Source organism: Hemiscyllium ocellatum, chromosome 15, assembly GCF_020745735.1.
Source record: "Hemiscyllium ocellatum isolate sHemOce1 chromosome 15, sHemOce1.pat.X.cur, whole genome shotgun sequence".
Lineage (NCBI taxonomy): Eukaryota > Metazoa > Chordata > Chondrichthyes > Orectolobiformes > Hemiscylliidae > Hemiscyllium > Hemiscyllium ocellatum.
The window spans coordinates 2,217,196-2,239,948 of NC_083415.1; the positions used below are offsets into that span (position 1 = coordinate 2,217,196).

The window sequence follows — 22,753 nt, forward strand, 5'->3', positions numbered from 1 at the left end:
TCACAAGTCATCTGTAGGTAAGTAGGCATTATTTAGTCAGATCAGGGTCGAAAATCGGTTTCCATCCTGATCAGAATATCTAAGCCATTATGTGGTACCTGTATTTGAACAGGTTTTCGCGCGTGTTACTGTCATGAAAATGTGAAGTTGTCTATTTTGGCAGGAAGATTGATAAAGAAGCATATTATCAAAATGGCAAGAAATTGCAAAGGATCTGGGAGTCTTTGTGTGAATTATAGAGGTTGTTATGTAGTTACAGCAAGTAATTGGAAAAGCAAATAGATGTTGCACTTTATCATGTGAGGTATTGAATGCAAAAGTAAGATTGTTTTGCTTCAGCTGTACAGGGTACTGGTAAGACCACATCTACAGTAGTATGTATAGTGTTAGTCACCTTATTTACGAAAGGATTGGAGGCAGTTGACTAGACTAATACATGCAATGGAGATATTTTCTTTTGAGGAAAGGTTGGACAGGCTGGGATTGTATCCACTGGAGTTTAGAAGAGTGAGAGGCAATTTAATTAAAACATTACTTCTTCACATCTACCAGATTTTATTTCCTCTTATGGCAGTTGTGTCACTGTTTAGAAATCGGGGGCAGTCCTTTAAAAGAAATACGTAGTTAATATTACTTCTTTGTGACATTGTAAGTATTTGCCCCTCTCCCTGAAAAGGTGTTGGAAGCAGATCCCTTGAATATTTCTAATGCAGAGGTGGATAGCTGCATGTTAAACAAGGGGGTGAAAGCTTATCAGGAGTTGGTATGAATATGTATTTGAAGCTCCAGTCAGATCAGACATGATCTTATTGAAGGGTGGAGCAGGGCCAAGGAGTGGAATGGCCTACTGATGCTATTGATTAATATGTTTGTAAGTCAAAATGTTATGTCTTTATAGTCTTCTATTCTTGTATCATCACTCATTCCTTCAAGAGATTTGTGATCTCAAATTGTTTAATACTGTCTTGTCAAAGGGCAAGATGGGGTCCATCTTGGATGATCATTCAAAGCAATCTTATTGCTTCAATTTGTTCTTTTTAACAGAAGAGTAAAAAGCGAGGTCTGCAGATGCTGGCAATCAGAGCTGAAAATGTGTTGCTGGTTAAAGCGTAGCAGGTCAGGCAGCATCCAAGGAACAGGAAATTCGACGTTTCGGGTAAAAGCCCTTCATCAGGACTGACGAAGGGCTTTTGCCTGAAACGTCGAATTTCCTGTTCCTTGGATGCTGCCTGACCTGCTGTGCTTTAACCAGCAACACATTTTCAGCTCTTTTTAACAGAAGACAATCATCCCACAGCCCGATTTCACAAGCAACCTGAGATAAACATTTGACCAAACATCAGTGCATTTATACATGCTACAGTGGGTACGAGTGGCCAGATTACAAAGGACGAGGAGCACAGTACTAAAGCAAAGAGCTTGTCCTAGGCCAGAGGTCATGGCTAGAGCCATTAACAAAGTTACCTCACCTACTTTTCATTTTTCCAATTCTTCTGGAGCATCAAGTATCACTGAAGATTGAGTTTCTAGTCTTGGTCACCGCTTCTTAATAGCTATCAAATTCAATGCAAATTCATTTACTTTTATCTGTGCATTGTCTGATCTATCTTGTTACAAATGCTGTATGCATTTGGATAAACAGCCTTAAGTTTTGACCATTATTACTCAGTGGCTAATTTATGCTGCATTCTTAATATTTTCTTCCCCTTCCTGTTAAACAGGGTAGAGAGACAGACCATGCTTTTCCTCCAAACCATGTCAGCTTTGTCAGAGGTTGCCAGTCAGGTCAATGCAGTCTCAGCTGTCCACAGGAATGCATTGAAATGTTGGAAGGAGATCAATGGCCTTCAGCACTCCTCCAGTGTAAATGCCAACATTTTCTCTTCCATGTCTTATGCTCAGTCTTTCTCTGTTCCTGCACACACACACCAATTTTCATGTTCTACCACTCTCATTATTGCCTGCCACAATTTCCCTCACTCACTGTCAACCGCCCCAACCCTTGGCACCACCGTGAATACATAAAAGATGCAGAGAGTTCCTCCAAACACAAGATAGATCTCATCAGACTTCTTGCATGGTTCTGCCACGACTCCTGCCATAACACATCATTCAAGATCCTACAAAATACTGTTCCAAATACTTGGGATTCTTTTTAAAATCACCTTGTTGGCCTTTATTTCAGAAATTGTCATTTGTATTTCTAGAGTTTTTACTTACTCTTTGTATACTCTTAATCACTAAGCAGTGTGTGACATCCTAAAGCCTGTCACTAACATGTAATAACTTCAACCTTAGACTCCTTGGAGCCACACAGGGTCAAATGCTGCTTGCACAGTAAGGGCAGTCATTACCTCTGGAATTCAATTATTAGTAAATATTGGATCAAGGCTGCAATGTGTACTGAGTGATTCTGCTGAAATGCAAGTTAAGCATCAATAAGTGAGTAATTAGTGAGCACTAATGATTGAAACTAAGTTGATGAGATGGTAATTATTGAGGTTAGATTTGTTCTGATTTTCCCAGGTAGAGCATTACACCCTTCTTCTAAAAAGATTTTAAAGAGAAGCTCATTAAGTACAGACCAGTACTTTGGTGGTGAGGAAAATTAATCATTTGGGATAGAGTTAGTAGTCACATGGTGTGTTATTTCAGAAAACCCAATATAGATTTGTTAAGAAAAAATCACATCAAATTAATTTTCTGGAGTTTTCTCAAGATGTAAAAAAGGTTGATAGTGCATGGACTTCCAAATGGCTTTTGATACAGTGCTACACAACAGGCTTGTAAAGAACATGGTGATTCATGGAATACTGTCGGACCAATATAAATACAAAATTAGCTGTGGAATAGGAAATAGAGAGTAATGGTTAATGGACTTTTTTCAGGCCGGAGAGTTTGTAGTGGAATTCCTCCGGGATTAGATCCAGGGTCTCCATTTTCTTGATATATGAACAATTTAGATCTGGTGAGCACGGGACAATTCCACAGCTCACAGATGACACAAAACTTGTAACAGTCATAAAATGTTAGGAGCACACAATAGACATTGACAGAGACATAGGTGACAGATGAAGTGTGAGGAGATACTCTTTAATACTAAGAAAATATAGAGACTAGATTACTTACAGTGTGGAAACAGGCCTTTCGGCCCAACAAGTCCACACCGGCCCAACAAGTCCACACCGACCCACCGAAGCGCAACCCACCCAGACCCATTCCCCTACATCTAACACTACGGGCAATTTAGCATGGCCAATTCACCTGACCTGCACATTTTTGGATTGTGGGAGGAAACCGGAGTACCCGGAGGAAACCCACGCAGACACGGGGAGAATGTGCAAACTCCACACAGAGAGTCGCCTGAGATGGGAATTGAACCCGGGTCTCTGGCGCTGTGAGGCAGCAGTGCTAACCACTATGCCGCCCACAGTACAAAATAAAGAGGTATTTTAATGAGGTATGCAGGGCCATAAAGACCCTGATGTACATGTTCATAAATCATTAATGTTGGCAGAACAGGTAGAGAGAGATGTTAATAAAACAGAGTTTCATATGCTTTTTAATAGGGGCAAAGGCTATGAGAGAAGGAAGGTTATGCTGACCCTGTATAAGACACTGTTTAGATCTCAGAATATTGTTTACAGTTCTAAGTGCGACATTTTAGGAAGAATGTTAAATGGATTGGAGAAAGTGCAGAAGAGGTTTACAAGAATGGTTCTGAGGATAGGAAACTTCAGTTATGAGGAATGTTTGGAGAAATTGGTACAGTTTTCCTCCGAGGAGAAAGCTGTGGGAATGTTTGCTAGAAATTTGCAAAGTCATGAGGTGTTTGAACAGAGTAGACAAGAAGAAACTATTCTCACATGTAAAAGATCGAAAACCAGAGGGCATGGTTTTAAATTGTTTTGCAAAAAAAGCAAATGTGAGGTGAGGAGGTAAATTGAAGCACTTGAGAGCATTTAAATATAAATGATGTGCAGGCTTATGGGGAAAAGGTGGGAGTTTGGCACAAAGTCAAAATGCTCAGAGAGCCAGTGCAGACATGATGGGCCCTCTGCACCGTAACAATTCTGTGATGTAGTTTGATGATTTGGAACGTTCATTTGGTAAATTCCCAATAGTGTTTTTGTCAAGTGCACGGGAACTTATTATTAGGCTGTGTTACATGTAAGATAACATGTGTTACATTTTTGATGCTAACATTACTAGGGCAGCATTTAATTCCTCAGTATTCAATCCGTAGCATTAATGAAAACAAAGAAAACAAAATGAGAGTTTGGTGTATCATAATCAATTCATCAGAAAGAATAATGGCAAATAAATTATTTGCAAAATGTTAGCCAAATTCATCAATGAGATGTATTTGTATGTTTTTGTGTTTTTAACATTCTATTATCACGGCTGATTTTCAGGGGAAGGGAGTACCAGATCTAAGCACCAGACTGATGGTCCGGAAACTGTGGGACATTCTGCACATCCCAGCTTTTGCCCTTGTGGATGCTGACCCACATGGTAATTATTGTCTCAGAGTAAGAAGCCAGATTTAACATAATTCAGTTAGTTATTTTTCAGACGCTTTACTCCAGCTATCTCTCCTGCTCACCTAAAGATATTGAGTCATGACAGATTGGCTGGGCCAGGATTTCCCAGGGGGTTCACAGGTATAAGAGTGTGATGGGAGGCAGGGAAAGGCATTACGGGTTTGGTTGAGGGAATGTTCGCTCAGGGCATTAATCACACATTTGGGCACAATATATCCCACAGAGTTGCCTAGATGCTAAATCTAAAGCTTTCCAAGGATTCCTGAAAAAAATTAAATTGTGCTACACCTTAACCAGCTTGGGGATAATTTTCTGTCACATTTTTGAACTTCTGCAGCCTAGATGAGAGAGGGTGAATGGATTCCTTTCATTGTTCTACTCTACAAGCCACAACAAAGTTTGGATTTTGACAAGAGGGTGACATTGCCAATTATTAGATAGTATATGACTCAGGATCAGGAACAATGAGCCAAGTTTCTTAAATTAATAAAGAACTGATTTATTACAAAAATAACTTACTTAAGTAAAGACTATTAACAGAACTACTAAAATGTGCGAATACACTCAACTACACTTCTTGAAAAGTAACAGACAAATACACACAAAAACCACTTCCAATCCTGAGATTTTTAAAAAAATGAAAATTTCTGCTGAGCGTTACCTTGAAGTACTTTGGCAAAGTAACAGTGAAGTTGAGAAAACAATACTTATTCACAGATTATCCAAACTGCTGGTCAGCAGTCATTGCTGTTTGGCGGTGAGTTTCCTCATGGATCTATTATGATGTAATGAATCCCATTTCCTGAAGATAATGTTGTAGATTCAGAACCTTAAAGAACCCTCCATCTGTGGTAATGAAGATGCAGTAGGGTTTTTAACTGAAACTTAAATGAGGGGATTCAGAGAAAAGAAAGGATAGGGTGAGGGCTTTCACTACTGTGGCAGGTTCTTTTTGACTGCCCGAGTTCAAAACCAATGTATTTTACCCCCCTCAAACCAATTCATGTGATCTCTATAAAAATTTCGACTTGGTGACTCCAATCAACTTCAGCTTGTCTTCTGTTTGAATGTATAATTTTTGCTGCAATAGCCAGTGTTCTTTACTTTGCAAAATATTCTTTTCAGAATGGTTTAAGATAGATTTATATGTCCAACTGATGGTATTATCAGTTAATGTTTGAGCTATCATCGTAACAGTATTTTTAATGCAATACAAACAAAATTCTGGGTCTCGGTTGTTTCAATGCCCCATCACTGATTTATTGACATTGTTAAAAGGGTACAATGATTTGCAGGAGGCAATGGTCTATTGATATGAAAACTGCACTTGTAATCCATAATCTCAGATAATGTTCCAGTTCAAATCCTGCCATAGCAGATGGGGAAGTTTGAATTCAATTAAAAAATCTGGCTGCTTTGTCCTGGGTGGTGTCAAGCTTCTTAAATGTTATGGGATTTGCACTCATCCAGGCAAATGCAGAGTATTCAATCACACTCCTGACTTATACCTTATAGATGGTGGACAGGCTCTGGTGGGATCAGGTGATGAGTTTCTTGCTGCAGTAATCCCAATCATTGAGTAATTCTTGCAATCACTGTGTATCTGTATGGCTAGTTCAATTCAGTGCACCATCACTATGGTGCAATTTAGCATGGCCAAATCACCTGCACATCTTTGGACTGTGGGAGGAAACTGGAGCAAACCCGCACACACTGGGAGAATGTGCAAACTCCATTCAGACAGTCTCCTGAGGCTGGAATTGAAACCTGGGTCCCTGGCGCTGTGAGGCAGTAGTGCTAACCACTGAGCCACCATGCTGCCCCAGTCTCCTAAGCAGTCTCCTAACATTATTAGAAGATCTGCGACTGCTGGAGCAGAGAATGGGTGGGCAGCAGGAACTGTGCCCCTGATGTATGCCAGTACTCCCACCACCTGTTTGTCATCTAGGGGCCAAAGAAATTGTGGTCTGACATAAATGCACAAATCAATATGTTACTTGAGCAAATAGTTTGTAACTAGAAAAAGTACAGGTGCTATGAATGCTAAAAATCTGAACTAAAATAGAATATTTTGGAAATACTCACTGTCTATGATGAAGAAAGGAGAGTTAGCAGACAGTATTTTATACTTTTCCCCCATGGCGAAATTGGAGTCAGGAAGGTTGGAGATGTGGATCCAGCCATCCACCCCAATTAAATTTGTTGGGGTTGACCCATGGGCATATTGCTTGTGGCCTCTGAGATCAAAACACCTCCCCTCGCTACCAACCCCTTCCACCCCTTCTCTGCACCCTCTACCCATCAAACCCCTCCTGTCATCACTTGTGTCAGTCTCAGTCTCTCCGTGTTCCCAGCCTTCCAACAGTTGCCATTGCCTTTGGTGCCTTTGCTGAACAAAAGCGCTGCTAATCTCTGACCCTCAACTCTCTGTAGGCAGGACTTTCCATCCCTGTGGTCCTCATCTTGGGAAAAACCTGCCAATGGCCTGTTAATTGCTTGATTGGCTTATGATGTGGCTTGTTTCCTCCAATGGAAGCAACATTTTGTCAGCTCTCCAGCAATCAGCTGAGCGGCAAACCTATCATATCCATACACTATCAGATCTGTGACCTTTCCATGTGTTTTCTTTGGACCAGATGCCACTTAGCTGCTGAAATAACCTGTTTAATTCCTGCTTTGGTTGTCTTCAGGCATAGAAATCATGTGTATCTACAAGTATGGTTCGAGGGTGAGTATGTTTATTTGAAATCTATGCATTGTGTTATTAGAATATCGTGATACAATATTGGGTAAAATATTCTTCAGTGCTGATTGATTATCTGCAAAGTGGAATTTTTAACCTGTTCCAATGTAGATTCATAGATTCATGCAACACAGAAAAGGCCCTTCAATCCATTGAGTCTACATAACTACCACTAAAAGTGCACTGATTCCAATTTCCTGCACTTGTCCCATATCCTCGAATGTTGTGATAATGCGCTTCTGATTTGGTTATGTGTTTCTGCAAGTTTCCAGATATACTAGTTGTTTTCTCCCCACCCACAATCAGAACATACAAACATCTCTCTGCATAATGTACAGTGAGCATTTATTTTCTTTGTAGCCAATTTGGAAAAGATATTCAGAAATGTCACTGATTGCTTTATAGAATTTTATACCTGAACAGAAATACTTTGTCACCTTCCTCTGCTTCTTTAACTCCTTTGTCAGGGGGAGTATCTGCGATTGAGACTAATCAATGGTAAATTCCTCTGCAGAGGTACAGCAGTGCAGTCACAGGACAGGCCCCAAAGAGTCCCTGGATAGCAAGGCTGGCTGCCATCATCCCCACTGCCATAAATAGAGACATGAGCAGGGTGACCACTGCATGGGAATTCCTATACTAGCAGGGTACTGTATCTGTTAGAAGGCTGACTAGATCACAGTGCTGTCTGGAACATTTGGATAGATAAGAATTTTAAAATAATGAAATTGATTTATGTAATGTTTTATATACTATTAACATGAACTGTGAATTATGATATATACAGGTGTCATCAGATTCTCACCAATGCTGTGAATACCGCAGTAGGTAGACCTTCTAAATGTGCCAAATGTATTGGGAATTATATTGGCTTGATTTCCATTCTGTAGCGGCTGAAGCTTTACCCTGTGCCAGAGATGCATTCAGTCATCTACCCCGGGATCTCTCAGCTGAATTGCTATTAAATTAGGAAGTCCCTTTTGACAACCTCGTCCTGCATGGACTCTTCCATCACATTTCCTGGTGTGCCATGAAGCAAGACTGCTTTCCCCATCCACTTTTCAGTCTCCTTGGCCTTGATTCCCCTTACCTTTCTCATTCACTGTCTTTTTTTTCCACCTCATCCTATTTTGCCTTCTTCCTTCTCCTCCAAAAATGTGGACTCTCCTTCATCCTCCTCCTCTTCAGGAACCACTGTCCTTAGATGCAGCATACAGCATGGGGAGAGTATCCGGGATAGTTTAGCAGGTGAGTATTCAAGAGCTCCACCAGAACAGTCAAGACTTCGAAATTTGCATTTTATCATGGCCATGACCTGCTTCGTGAAAGTCCTGGTGTAACACTGGCTGTCAATATCACTGAGCTGAGGTTTTGTCTGTGGATCCCAAATGGAGTATGAAGCTCTGTTTTCACAGGGTAAACATTGGTGACCAAAATCCATCCATGCAGTGAGAGTATAGGGTAGAATAACTGAGGTAGTCTTGACTTGAAGGATATAGAATTATCATGGCAACTTCCCGAAAAGCTGTGCAATAAGTTGTTCATGTGGATGGAAACCTTCTGCGCACTTACTGAATCGTACTCCCTGCTGGTGGTGAAGTAGTCTGAGTTCTCTGTTGGTGCCTTGATATGTCCGATCCACAACACTGTAAGATTGCTGGAAACTTACTTTGACAATTAGCTACATCTACTTAGAAGTTGACGAAGTCAGCACACTGTGGGAAGGCATCTCAACAGTATGGATACCTGACTGGGATATTCCACAAAGGTCAGCAGCAGAGCATTGAAGTCATCAATGGCTGTGGTGGCTTTCAGTGTGACAGGTACAGCATGACAATGGACTTAGGGACCAGGTCACCATTCAGAAAGAAGGTTGATCACTGTCTCACAGGACAGCCAGATTCTTCTCCTGTGCTAGCGCTTCACACATTTCCAGGAGGGAACACCATTACACTGTATATGTTGTGGCTATTCGCTGATTCTTCTCTTTATCAATGGCCACTGAGACTTTGGCTCTAGCCTAATTCGTGAGAACCTTTCCTTGTAGCATTTTATCAGGGCCATGACCTGGTCAATGAATGTCCTGGTGTAGTGCTGGCTCGTATTATCACTTTGTAGATCCCTGAGTCGAGTTTGAAGCAAATTTTCAGAGGCTACTGCTGCTGTTCCTGGCTGGGCTGCTCGTTTGTTTGTCCAGAATCATAGAATCCCTACAGTGTGGAAACAGACCCATCAGCCCAACAAGTCCACACTGACCCACCAAAGAGTAACCCACCCAGATCCATTTCATACTACTCTACATTTACCCCAGGCCTATACATCCCTGAACACTATGGGCAATTTAACATGGGCAATTCACCTAACCTGCACATCTTGGGGTTATGGGAGGAAACCAGAGCGCACAGAGGAAACCCACACAGACATGGGGAGAATGCACAATCGCACTCTTGACTTCAGACAGAATGCAAGTTGATCACAGGACATTCAATTTCTTGTGTTGGTCAATAGCATTGGGACTTTTGCATGTGGTATTCACCTGTCTGCTTTCAGAAGGGACAGTACAGCGAAGTTTCTTTGTCTTGATACACCACTTGAGGGAACACATTCTAGGTTACAACAGTGATCTACACATAACCAGTTCTAATTTCCTTGTTCGTTCTTCTTTCAATAATTCCTCATCAATGACTCTTTGTAAGATTGAAACTATTAAAAACATTTTTTCAGTATTTACCTTCTCAAAACTATCAGTTTTGAAAAGCTGTGTTCATATTTCCTTAACATGCTCCATTCCACAGGAAGTTCTGTTTTTCAAGCATGTCTTCAAAGTTCTCATCATGGTATAATATTCCCACTGACATTAAACCAAGTCCCATTGAAAATCAATATCACTTCCGCAGCTTTGTTTTCAGTGTCTCTAAATATAAAATTATAAACCAAAATTGAAATTGCTGGAAAAATTCAGCAGATCTGACAGCATCTATAGAGAGAAAATAGAATTAACATTTTGGGTCTAATGACACTTCTTCAGGACATTTCAGGTCCACATCCTTCTTCCGATCATTGGACCTAAAGGTTAACTCTGTTTTCTCTTCACAGGTGCAGCAAGACCTCCCGAGTTTTTTTCAACAATTTCTGATTTTGTTTCTGACTTCCAGCATCTGCTGTTCTTTGAGGTTTTTCTTTTAAAAAATATGAAGCCCACTTGTGTTTTTATAACCTTTCTTTCCTTGTAGTTTTCACTTCATGTTCTATTATTTATACCTTGAGAACTGTCTGTTCCTCCATTACATTAGAAATCATACTTCATAACGGCACGGTGGCACAGTAGTTAGCACTGCTGCCTCACAGCGCAAGAGACCCGGGTTCATTTCCCGCCTCAGGCGACTGACTGTGTGGGGTTTGCACATTCTCCCCTTGTCTGCGTGGGTTTGCTCCGGTTTCCTCCCACAGTCCAAAAATGTGCAGGTTAGGTGAATTAGCCATGCTAAATTGCCTGTAGTGTTAGGTAAAGGGGTAAATGTAGGGGACTTGGTCTGGGTGGGTTGCGGGTCGGTGTGGACTTGTTGGGCCGAAGGGCCTGTTTCCACACTGTAAGTAATCTAATCTAATCAAAATAACATTTTTATTTTCTTATTTTTCCAAAGTGTGTTATTCCCTTTATTTGTTTGTTTTGTATGTCTACGTGGTAAAGAATGCGTGCACCCTTGTGCACTTTCACAAGACGAACTGCATTTGGTTCTGAAGAAGTCATACTGGACTCAGAAGGTTAATTGCTTTCATCTGCCCACAGATGCTGCCGGTCCTGTTGAGTTTCTTCAGCACTTCCTGTTTTTAATTTCTGATTTCAACAATGTTTTATTTTTATTTGATTTGTTTAATTCACTTCCAACTCCATCCCTTCTAATCCCCATCCCGTACATGTATTCATAATAACCAGGGACCTTCCCCTCTGATACTGACTGATATGCTTTCAGCAAAGGACTTAGTTTTATCAATTTACACCCCACCTAATAAAATTTGAAATGATGTTGAACAGTTTTTTTCCATCATCTCACCTTCATGCCTGCTTCTTTGGACAATAATCCTGTCCCCACTTCCAATATTCAACCTTCATTAGGACTTGATCTCTCCATCGAGAAAGACAGGCATAACATCAGTTGCCTTAGTTCCTTTCACATTGAATTTATGTCTCTTTTATCTTGACTCAATTTTTTTCCATCCTTATTCACTCTCTTCCCACCTACCTTTGTGATTCTTCTGATATTTGGGTTGGTTCTACAATTCTCAGTGTTTTTGACGTTCACCATGAATGTGCAATCCCTCTGCACATCCATATTCCATCAGGAGAGTCTAAAGGCTACCAGCTTCTTCCTTCAAAAGGCCTGAGCAGTACCCATTCCCCATTGCTCCCCTGGCTGAGCTTGTTCTCACTTTGAACAGTTTCTCCTTTGCCTCGTCATTTTATCCAAGTCAAAGTGTATTTATGGGTACAGGCAAACTGGGCTCTTTGTGGGGTATGTGGAATATCCCCTGGTCCAGTCCTACTCAGGCCCCACCTATAACTCTTTCTCTGATACATCAGTGATGTCATCAATGCTGCTTCATGCTTTCATTGAGAATTGGAAAAATTAATAAAAACTGAAAGAACTGCAGATGCTATAAATCAGAGACAAAAAATAGAAATTGCTAGATAAGATCAGCAAGTGTGACAGCATCTGTGTGGAGAAATCAGATTTAAAGTTTCAGGTTGAGTGACCCTTCCTCAGAGGAAGTTCTGAGGAAAGGTAACTCAACCTAAAACGTTAACTCTGATTTTTCTCCACAGATGTTGCTGGTGTGTTGAGATTATCCAGCAATTTCTGTTTTTGACTCACAAAAATTAACGTTTAATTCCAATTTCCATTCTTCTGCTACCGTCACCTGGTTCCTCTTCCCTTCCTTTATTTGACTTGGGCTGTTTTCCCTGGAGGGTCGGAGGCTGAGAGGTTAACAGAATTATGAGGGGCATGGATAGGGTAAATAAGCAAAGTCTTTTTCATGGGGTCAGGGAGTCCAGAACTAGAGGGCATAGGTTTAGGATAAGAGGGCAAAGATATAAAAGAGACCAACAGGGCAACTTTTTCACACAGAGGCAGGTACATGTATGGAATGAGTTGCCAGAGAATGTGGTGGAGGCTGGTACAATTGCAACATTTAAGAGGCATTTGGATGGGTATATGAATAGGAAGGGTTTGGGGGGATATGGGCCAGGTGCTGGCAGGTGGGAGAAGATTGGGTTGGGATATCTGGACGGGTGGACCGAAGGGTCTGTTTCCATGCTGTACCTCTCTATGACTTCACTGTTTCCATTTCTCTTTATAGGCTATCCACCAATATCTACTACAAGCTCATTGACTCCCAGTTCGCTCAAGTACACTTCCTCAGATCTTGCTTCCTGCCAAGATTTCATTCTATTTCCCCAATTTCTCCATCTCCTCTACATCTATTCTGATGATGCCACCTTCCATTTCGACTGATAGGGCCCTCAACCATATCTGACCCATCTCTTGCAGTTTTGCTTTCATCCTTTCCCTTACCCAGCAACAACAGGAGTTCCCCATGTACTGACTTTCCACCTTGCCATTCCACCATGCATTCAAAGGGTCATCTTCTACCAGTTTTACCATCATCAAACATACATCTCCCTGTCTTCTCCACTGTTGATATTCTGCAGGACCTGTTCCCTTGGTGACAATCTGGTCCACTATTCCATCACTCTGAGCACTTCCTCACTCCATCACAATTGTGGAAGATATAACACCTGCTACTTCACCTCCTCTCACATCCAGGTGAAGCAGTATTTTACTTGGCCTTCTTTCAATCTGGTCTTCTGTATTTGCTCCTCCCATATGTTTTTTTTTACAGTGGTGACATCAAAAGCAGACTGAGTGACCACTTTGTGGAACACCTGCACTCTGTCCATAGGAATGACCCTGACCTTCCAGTTACTTTCCATTTCAGTAAACTACATTTCTGTTCTTGACTTGCTGCAGTGTTCCATTGAAGCTCAACGCAAGCTAGAAGAGCAGCTCGTTTTTTGCTTAGGCACTTTACAGCTTCTAGGACACAATACTGAGTTCTGCACCTTCAACATATGACTTTTGAGCTCCATTTTTCTTACAACCCCCACCCTCCCCTGGCTGTACTTTTTTGTCTTGTTGACTTTGCTCTCAGCAGAGCAGGCCCGTTTTTCTTTTCTCAGTAGAATTTACTCTTATTTTACATGCCTATGACTCCTTTACTACCATTATCACCACTTTTGTCATTTGTTCTGGACACCCTCACAATCTGTTCCACTTGTTCCTCCTCCACTTCTGTTTACAGCCTTCAATTCCGACCATTTTCCGGTTCTTTTCAGTTCGAAAGAGGCAATATGTTAGATCAAAAAGTTAACTTTGTTTCCCTCTCCACAGATGCTGCTAGCCCTGCTGAGTTTCTCCAGAACTTTGTTTTTATGTCAAGTTTCCACCATCACAGTATTTTGCTTTTTATCTTCAGACAAATGTTTGTTATATAAATATTAATGCTATTATCTTTCCATACCAGTCTATGTCCTTTGATGCTCACAGTCTGACTGTTCCCATTATTAGTTGGTTGGGTTTGCTTCCGTCTGATATTCAAAGGTTAGTTGTGTGATTAAAATGCAGGTCTGTTTGTTTTTGTGCAGTAACCAATATTCTTATTAGGCTAATACAGGCTTGTGGTTTTCAGATCATTTTTATGTATTATTTTATTTCCAAGAGAAACTTAGCCTCATCTGTATTAGAAGGATGTTGTTTTGTGAGAATCTTAGTGGAATGGCATTATGTCATCATTTTCACAAAAATAGAAAATGTGTTGTTCACATCAGTAGTAACAAAGTTATTTGACAATTATTTTAATGTCATTCATTAACTAACATTAGCAAGCAGAATATTGTCATCAGATAAAACATACATTCATTCCCACATGGTGTAATCAATGGAGAAATATGTGGGGCTGAATTTTGCTGTTGAGTCTTCTACCCTTTACTTGCTGATCTCTTACAACCATGCCCTTACCAAGTATCCACCATGTACAAAACCATGATGATGATAAATCTTGAAATGCTTGTGAATGAAGCAGCTGTTGAGCAATCTGCTTTAGAAAGTTGTTTTGCTCTTACAACCTTAATAAAATTTCTGTTGCCTGATTCAACATATCCAGCTTGGGTTAAAAGACTCTATTTCACACAATTTATATTTTGGAGAGGGGAGGGGATTGTCAGGATAGACCTAGGCATATCAACCCTGGAATCTGAATGTAGATGGCCACAGGATAGGCAAGTCCAAGGTGTGCTAGTTAGAAGGTCCAGAAGCTGTTAGACTCTCAAACCAAAATTAAACAGGCAGACCTTTGAAATGCAATGAGAATCTCTAATATACACAGTTTAAAAGATAAGTGTAAGTTTCAATCTAAACTGCTTTCTTAACTTAGATCTTAAAGTCTAATCCGGTAACTCAGATCAGGAAATTTTATTGGTTTAAAGTTCCTCAGCTTTAGTCCTAGGGTATGTGAGAGAACTGTTAACTGATCCTGTTAACCCCAGCATTCTATAAAGCCAAAAGGTGGTAGAGTTTCAAGGCAAGTTGATGAGAAGGCCTACACTGGTTTTTACTTCTTCCACTTTATATTCAAGATTGTTATGTGCTCTCGCTCTCACCCTCCACACTATGTCATCTCATTTTTGTACCCTTTATGCTGACTAACCATTATGTACAGATAATGAGTTGTATAATAACAATGGGCTGTCTTGAAATCCCTGAGAAAATAAGGCCAATTAGAAATGTGATTAAAACTATCTGCTACCTTATAAAACTGCATTCAGACAGTGCCATTTATGCTAACAAGAACAAAAACTTTACCTCACTTCACATTCTTTAATATTGTCCAAATAACCACATGTTGGGAAAGAAAATCAAGGAGTGTGGGGTTTGCACATTCTTTCCATGTCTGCTTGGTTTTCCTCCCAAAGTCCAAAGATGTGCAGGTTAGGTGGATTGGTCGTGCTAAATTGCCCCTGGTGTCCAGGGATGTATAAGTTAGGTGGATTAGCCATGGGAAATGCAGGGTTACAGGGCTAGGGTACTGAGGTGAGTATGGGTGGGATGCTTTTTAGAGAGTCAGTGTGGACTTATTGGGCTTAATGGAAAAAGTGAGGTCTGCAGATACTGGAAGGGCTGATGAAGGGCTTATGCCTGAAACGTCGAATTTCCTGTTCCTTAGATGCTGCCTGACCTGCTGCAGTTTTCCAGCAACACATTTTCAGCTCTTATTGGGCTTAATGACCTGTTTCCAAACTGTAGGAGTTCTGATTTTGAATTCATAAAGATATCAATGAATCAAAGCTAACCCTTGCCCCAAATGAAAACAGATCTCTTTTGAACTCATCCATCCATGAGGTTTGGCCTTTGTATTGAGGCCATCTGGTAATTTCATCAACAGAAATAGATAGCCAAATATCTGTTTCTCCACATGACCTCATTATGAAGAATATGTGACTGAAATCCAAGACTCTCAATTTGATTAACTCAACAGGAGACTATTTAGAACTTGAGGAGGGGGGTTGTTAATTTTGATTGGTATTGTTATGAGGTTATAATAAATTATACTTTGGTGTGTTTTATCAATGTCTGTTTATTTGAAGAATACTAAGAGATAGTATACACTTAATGGTGGGGTCCTAGGGAGTAGGGGTGAACAAGGAGATCTTGGAGTGCCGGTTCACAGTTCCTTGAAGGTGGAATCAGTACGGGATAGTGAAGATGATGTTTGGTACACTTGCTTTTCTTGGTCAGTGCATTGAGTGTAGGAGTTGGGATGTTGTGTTGCAGCTGTGCAGGACATTGGTCAGGCCACTTTTGGAATACTGTGTTCAGTGCTGGTCTCCCTGCTGTGGGAAAGATGTTGTTAAACTTGAAAGGGTGTAGAAAAGATTTACAAGGATGTTGCCATGCTTCGTGGGTTTGAGCTATAAGGAGAGGCTGAATTGGCTGGGACTATTTTCCCTGGAGTGTCAGAGGCTAAAAGGGTGACCTTACAGAGACTTATCAAATCATGAGGGGCATGAATAGGGTGCACAGACAAGGCCTTTTTCCCAGAGTTGGGGAGTCCAAAACTAGAGGGCATGGGTTTAAAGTGAGAGGGGAAAGATTTAAAAGAGAAGCAAAGGGGAGCTTTTTCATGCAGAGTTTGGTGTATGTCCGGAATGAGCTGTCAGAGGAAATGGTGGAGGCTGGTACAATTACGGCATTAGAGCATTTAAAAGCATCTGGATGGGTATGTGAATAGGAAGGGTTTGGAGGGATATGGGCCAAATGCTGGCAAATGGGACTAGATTAATACAGGATATCTAATTGGCATGGATGAGTTGGACCAAAGGGCCTGTTTCCTTGCTGTACAATGCTGACTCTATGACTATTTTCTACCCCTAGCTGACTGACAATTGCAGGGGCTGGGAAAATTCAGTCCAGATTGGGTGCAGCAGTTGATTGATTTTGTAGATTTTGCCAAATGCGTCTAAATTAATAAGACGCTAGTTACTGCTGATGAACAAATGAAGGAAAAGGATGATCGAGGTGGAAAACCGCTTATGTGTATGAAAGTGCTTTGACCATCTCAATGAGTCCATTCACGCTGCTTCTGAAATATGACTATAGTATCCAAGAAAACTTATTATTTTCAATTATTATGTTCCCACTTCCAAATATACTTGTTCATCCAGGAGTTCAATTTCATGTGTAAACACTCGAATATTTGTTATGACGGAGTTAGGTAGGGCAAACCAATCCCTTTTTGTGACCCATTCCTCCACTGGTTATAACAAATTTTGAATTGCAAAAAGGAAATGATAGATTCCAAATTCAAATAAATATTAATATATAGTAAATCATACTGTATATAGTTCAGTTTTATAAACATGTCAACCAGGCTGCTTTAATAACAAATGAATAACTAATTTATTGAGGACAATGATTTAAACTATTCAAACTATATAACGACCTTTCTTGGAAGAAAAATCACATACAAAGACAAACACACACACATACTCACACAAAATCTTCAAGTCTGTGGAGAAAATAATACTTGAAGTAACCATTAAATTCAGAGAAATGAATTACTCATGGATTGTCCAATGTTGGTCTGCAGCTGAAGTCAGTTTGTACAGACTCTCAGGGTTTCTTCCAGAATCAAGTCTAGCTGGCTGATCTCTTTTTGGTTTGAAGACAGTAGAGTTAATTCAGAGTTCTTCACTTCCAATTACTCTTTATGCCCAGGGAATTTGCAACTTACACATTTTTGCTGAGGGGAATTTCAGAGGTGGAAACAAAGTTGCTCAGGCAAGATATCTTTCTCACTATCTGTATTCAAATCCAAATGCTATTTCACCCAAACTGGCTCTCGCTGAAGGAATTGTAGACACAGTGACTCCATTCGCGCAGTTTCTGTGTTTGAAAATGCAAAATTTTCCTGCTGTCACCAGTCTCTTTTGCTTTATAAAGTATTTTTTCCAAAATGTCCATGATGTAAGTATATGTCCAGTTAATGATAGCTGATAGCATCTTAATAACAACATAAAAAGCAATTTAAAAGTGGGGTATTGCTAAAAGATCAAATACACTTGATCACTGATAGAACACTGATAGATTGCAGACATTCGACCCTTTTGCATACACTGAACAAATGGTCACATTTATCATTTTAATAAACAATGTTTTGCATCTAATATCAGATTCTGACAATAATCCAACATAATTCGTGACATCCTATGCTTGTCAGACTAATTTTTAATTTCATAAATTACAAGTGATATTCATATTAGAAACTAAATGGGGCGGCATGGTGGCTCACTGCTGCGTCACAGTGCCAATGACCCAGGTTCGATTCCTGCCTCGGGCAACTGTCTGTGTGGAGTTTGTATGTTCTCCCCATATCTGCATGGGTTTCCTCTGGGTGCTCTGGTTTCCTTCCACAATCTAGATGAATTGGCCATGCTAAATTGTCCTTAGAGTTAGATGCATTAGTCAGGTGTAAATATAGGGTAGAGGAATGGGTCTGGGTGGGTTACTCTTCGGAGGGTCGGTGTGGACTTGTTGGGCCGAAGAGCCTGTTTCCATACTGTAGGGAATCTAATCTAAATGTCGATCAAATGTGCTTTCCTTGTATATGTTGTCTCCAGATTAAATATACCAAAAGAAGTTTTAATTCCCCTTACTAACAATGATATGAGGAAGTTGAGCAAGCTGCAGAAGAGACCCTATGTTAACTGTCAACCCCTCTGGAAGAAAGAGGTAAGATTAATTAATTGCTTATGCAGTAATACATAAGTAATAATTTTGCTGATAATACAAAATGACAAAGTGTGGCCAGGTTGTACAAACAAATGTGTGGAACACAAGACCATGAGATGTAAGAGCAGAAGCAGGCCGTTCACCCTATCGGGTCTACTGTGCGATTCATGGCTGTGAATCCTCAGTTTCGTTTTCCTGCCTTTTCCCCATAATGTAGAAACAGGAGTAGGCCATTCAGTCCCTCGAGCCTGTTCAGCTGTTCAATGAGATTATGACACATTTGTAGTCTAATTCCATATACCTGCCTTTGCTTAATACCTTTACTTAATAAAAATGCATCTGTCTCAAATTAAAATTAACAATTGATCTAGCATCCCCTGTTGTTAGTGGAAGAGAGTTCCAAACAAATACCACCTTGTGAACATAGAAGTGATTTCCAATGTCTCTCCTGAACTGTCTGATCCTAGTCATAGAGATGTACAGCAGACCCTTCGGTCCAACTCGTCCATGCTGACCAGATATCCCAATCCAATCTAGCCCCACCTGCCAGCACCTGGCCCATATCCCTCCAAATCCTTCCTGTTCATATACCTAGATGCCTTTTAAATGTAGCAATAGCACCGGCCTCCACCACTTTCTCTGGTAGCTCATTCTATATACGTACTACCTTCTGCGTGAAAAAGTTGCCCCTTAGGTCTCTTTTATACCTTTTCCCTGCTCACCCTAACCCTATGCCCTGTAGTTCTGGACTCACCCAGCCCAGGGGTCTTTGTCTTATTTATCCTGTCCATGCCCCTCATGATTTTATAAACCTTTATAAAGTTACCCCTCAGCCTCCAATGCTCCAGGAAAAACAGCCCCAGCCTGTTCAGCCTCTCCCTCTAGCTCAAATCCTCCAACCCTGACAACATCCATGTCAATCTTTTCTGAACCCTTTCAAGTTTCACAACATCTTTCCGATAAGAAGACCAGAATTGCAAGCTATATTCCAACAGTGGGCTAACCAATGTCCTGTACAGCTGCAACATGACCTCCCAACTCCTGTACTCAATACTCTGACCGATAAAGGAAAGCATACCAAACACTTTCTTCACTATCCTATCTACCTGCGACTCCACTTTCAAGGAGCTATGAGCTTCCACTCTGAGGTCTCTTTCTTCAGCAACACTCCCAAGGATCTTACTATTAAGTGTATAACGTGTCTGTAGTTTCAGAATCTCCAATCAGTGAACATAGTTTATCTTTATCTACCCTATCTTTTCCTGTTAATATCTTGAAGACTTTGATCAGATTGTCCATTAACTCTCGAAATTCTTGAGAAAACAGGCCTAATTTGTATAATCTCTACTCATATCTTAACCCTGTAGTCCAGGTATGATTCTTGTAAACCTACAAAGGGCTTCAAAGGGCTTACCTTCCGAAGTATGGTGTGAACAGTGGTGCCTAGTTCTGTTCACAGGACTCCAAGTGGGGTCTAACTCATTTTTTTTAACTGCATAACTTCTGTATCCTTATATTCCAGTCCTCTAGAAATAAAAACTAGCATTCCATTAACTTTCTTGATTATTTTCTATCCCTGTTTGTGGTATTTTAAAGATCAATGTACCTCAACCCCAGGTCACTGAACTTGGATGCTAGCTTTTTGTGATTCGTGGATAAACATAAGAACTAGGAGCAGGAGTAGGCCATCTGGCCCTTCGAGTCTTCTCCACCATTCAGTAAAATCTTGACTGATCTTTTTGTGGACTCAGCTGCACTTACCCACCCTCTCACTGTATCGCTTAATAACTTTATTGTTCAAAAAAATCTATCTTAGCTTTAAAAATGTTTACTGAAGTAGCTTCAACTATTACTCTAAGCAGGGAATTCCATAGATTTACATATCTCTGGGTGAAGAAGTTCCTTCTCAATTCGGTTCTAAATCTGCTTCCCCTAATTTTGAGCCTAAGCCTTCTTGGCCTAGGTTCACCTACCAGTGGAAACTTTCCTCTGCAATGTTCCACAGTCCTCTGCACACTTTGCTCTGTCACTCATCTTAGTGTCATTTGCAAACTTTGACATACTGCACATGGTTTCCAATTCCAAATCATCTATATAAATTCAGAATAATTGCGGTCCCAACACTGATCCCTGAGGCACACCACTGGTTACTGATTTGCCAACCAGAATAGCACTCATTTATCCCACTCTTTGCTTCCTGTTAGTCAACCAATGCTAATCCATGTTAATATTTTAACCATAATGCCATGCGTCTTTATCTTATGCAGCAGCCTCTTGTGCGGCACCTTTTTGAAGGCATTTTGGAAATCTTGGTACATCACATCGACTGGGTCTCCGTTGTCCACCTTGCTCGTAATGTCATCATAGAATTTGAAAGATTTGTTAAGCATGATGTGTCCTTCATGAACCCATGCTGCACCTGCACAATGGAACTAATTCTGTCTAGATGCCTTGCTATTTCTTCCTTGCTAATGGCCTCAAGAAACTTTCCCACCACAGAAGTTAAACTAACCAGTCTATAATTCCCCATCTTTTGTCTGCCACCCTTTTAAATGGTGATGTCACATTTACTGTTTTCCAATCTGCTGGAACTACCCCAGAATTCAGAGAATTTTGGAAAATTACCACAAGTGCACTTGCTATTTCTCCTGCCTTCTCTTTTTGTACCCTGGGATGCATTCCATCAGGGCCAGGAGACTTATCTGTCCTTAGCTCCATTGGCATGTCCAACACTGCCTCGTCTATGATAATGATTGCTTCCATGTCCTCACCTACCTTCAATTTCTTTGTCAATTACTGGCATGTTATTAGTGTCCTCCACTGTGAAGACCAACACAAAATACATGTTCAATGCCTCAGCCATTTCATCATCTCCCATAATTAAATTTCTCATGTTCTATCTTACTTTTCGTTATAGCTCTTTTTGTGGCTTTCTGTTGACCTTTAAAGCTTTCCCAATCTTCTAGTTTCCCGCTGATCTTGGCCACTTTGTATGCCTTCTCTTTCAATTTGATAGCTCCCCTTATTTCCTTAGACACTCATGCCAGATTACCCCTTTGCTTACAAACCTTTTTCACAGGAATATCCTTTTGCTGAACACTATGAAGAATTGCTTTGAAAGTCCTCCACTGCTTGTCAACTGTCGCACCTTAAAATCGTTGTTTCCAGTCCACTTTAGCCCAGTCCTCCCTCATCTCTTGTTTAAGCATAGGACCTTGGTATTGGATTTTAATCTTCATATTCTTCATCTGTATTCTAGATTCAACCATATTCCCAAATCCTTCAGTTCCATGGCTTTCTGCAGCCTTCCTGCATTTAAATACTATTCAATTCCTGTATTCATCCTGCCAAGTGCATAACCTCACTTCCCACATTATATTCCATCATCCACAGACTTGGGTATAGTACATCACTTTCATTATCCAAGTCATTAATTTAAAGGTAAATAATTGTTGTCTCAGCATTGATCTATGTGACCAGTGTCGTACAGAACAAAACTGCAAGTAAAAAAAGTGTAATTGTGTGCTAAGGCAAATATGAATTTGAAATACTTGTGTAGCCAGATAGATACACAATAAAAGAGCATCTTTATTCAGTCATGCCCCTGCCATTATCAATGGGGAAATAAAAAATCAGGTCTGGAGATGATCTCACGATATGTTGATCTGTGGGCAGCAAATCAGTGTACGATGAGGAGTGGGTACATGTCAATCTCCCAACTCGAACTGTTTTTATTCAATTTATTATTGACAAAAGCATCTTGTATTCAGATTGTCAATTCGTTCACTCACTGATAAAGTAGCACTTTTTCATTCAGATATATCATTGCATTCTATTACTAGGAGAAAGTGAGGGCTGCAGATGCTGGAGCTTAGTTGAGAGTGTGGGGCTGGAAAAGCACAGCAGGTCAGGTGACATCCGAGGAGAAGGAGAATCGATGTTTCGGGCATAAGCCTTTCCTGATGAAGGGCTTATGCCTGAAACATCGATTCTCCTGCTGCACTGATGCTGCCTAACCTGCTGTGCTTTACCAACTCCATGCTGTCGATTGCATTCTGTTACTGCCATGAATTACAGCATGTTACAAATATGTGAATTGCTACAGCAAACACACTATT

General features: G+C 40.5%; 1 protein-coding gene across 1 annotated transcript in view; it reads left to right on the forward strand.

The window, feature by feature from the left end:
• spo11 (SPO11 initiator of meiotic double stranded breaks) overlaps window positions 1-22,753 on the forward strand; it is a 76,207-nt gene that overhangs the window by 53,311 nt on the left and 143 nt on the right. The window contains exons 9-12 of the mRNA XM_060835928.1: window positions 4,416-4,515; window positions 7,235-7,272; window positions 13,873-13,949; window positions 18,524-18,635. Of these exons, the coding sequence (XP_060691911.1) occupies window positions 4,416-4,515; window positions 7,235-7,272; window positions 13,873-13,949; window positions 18,524-18,635 (327 nt within the window). The remainder of the gene's footprint in view (window positions 1-4,415; window positions 4,516-7,234; window positions 7,273-13,872; window positions 13,950-18,523; window positions 18,636-22,753) is intronic.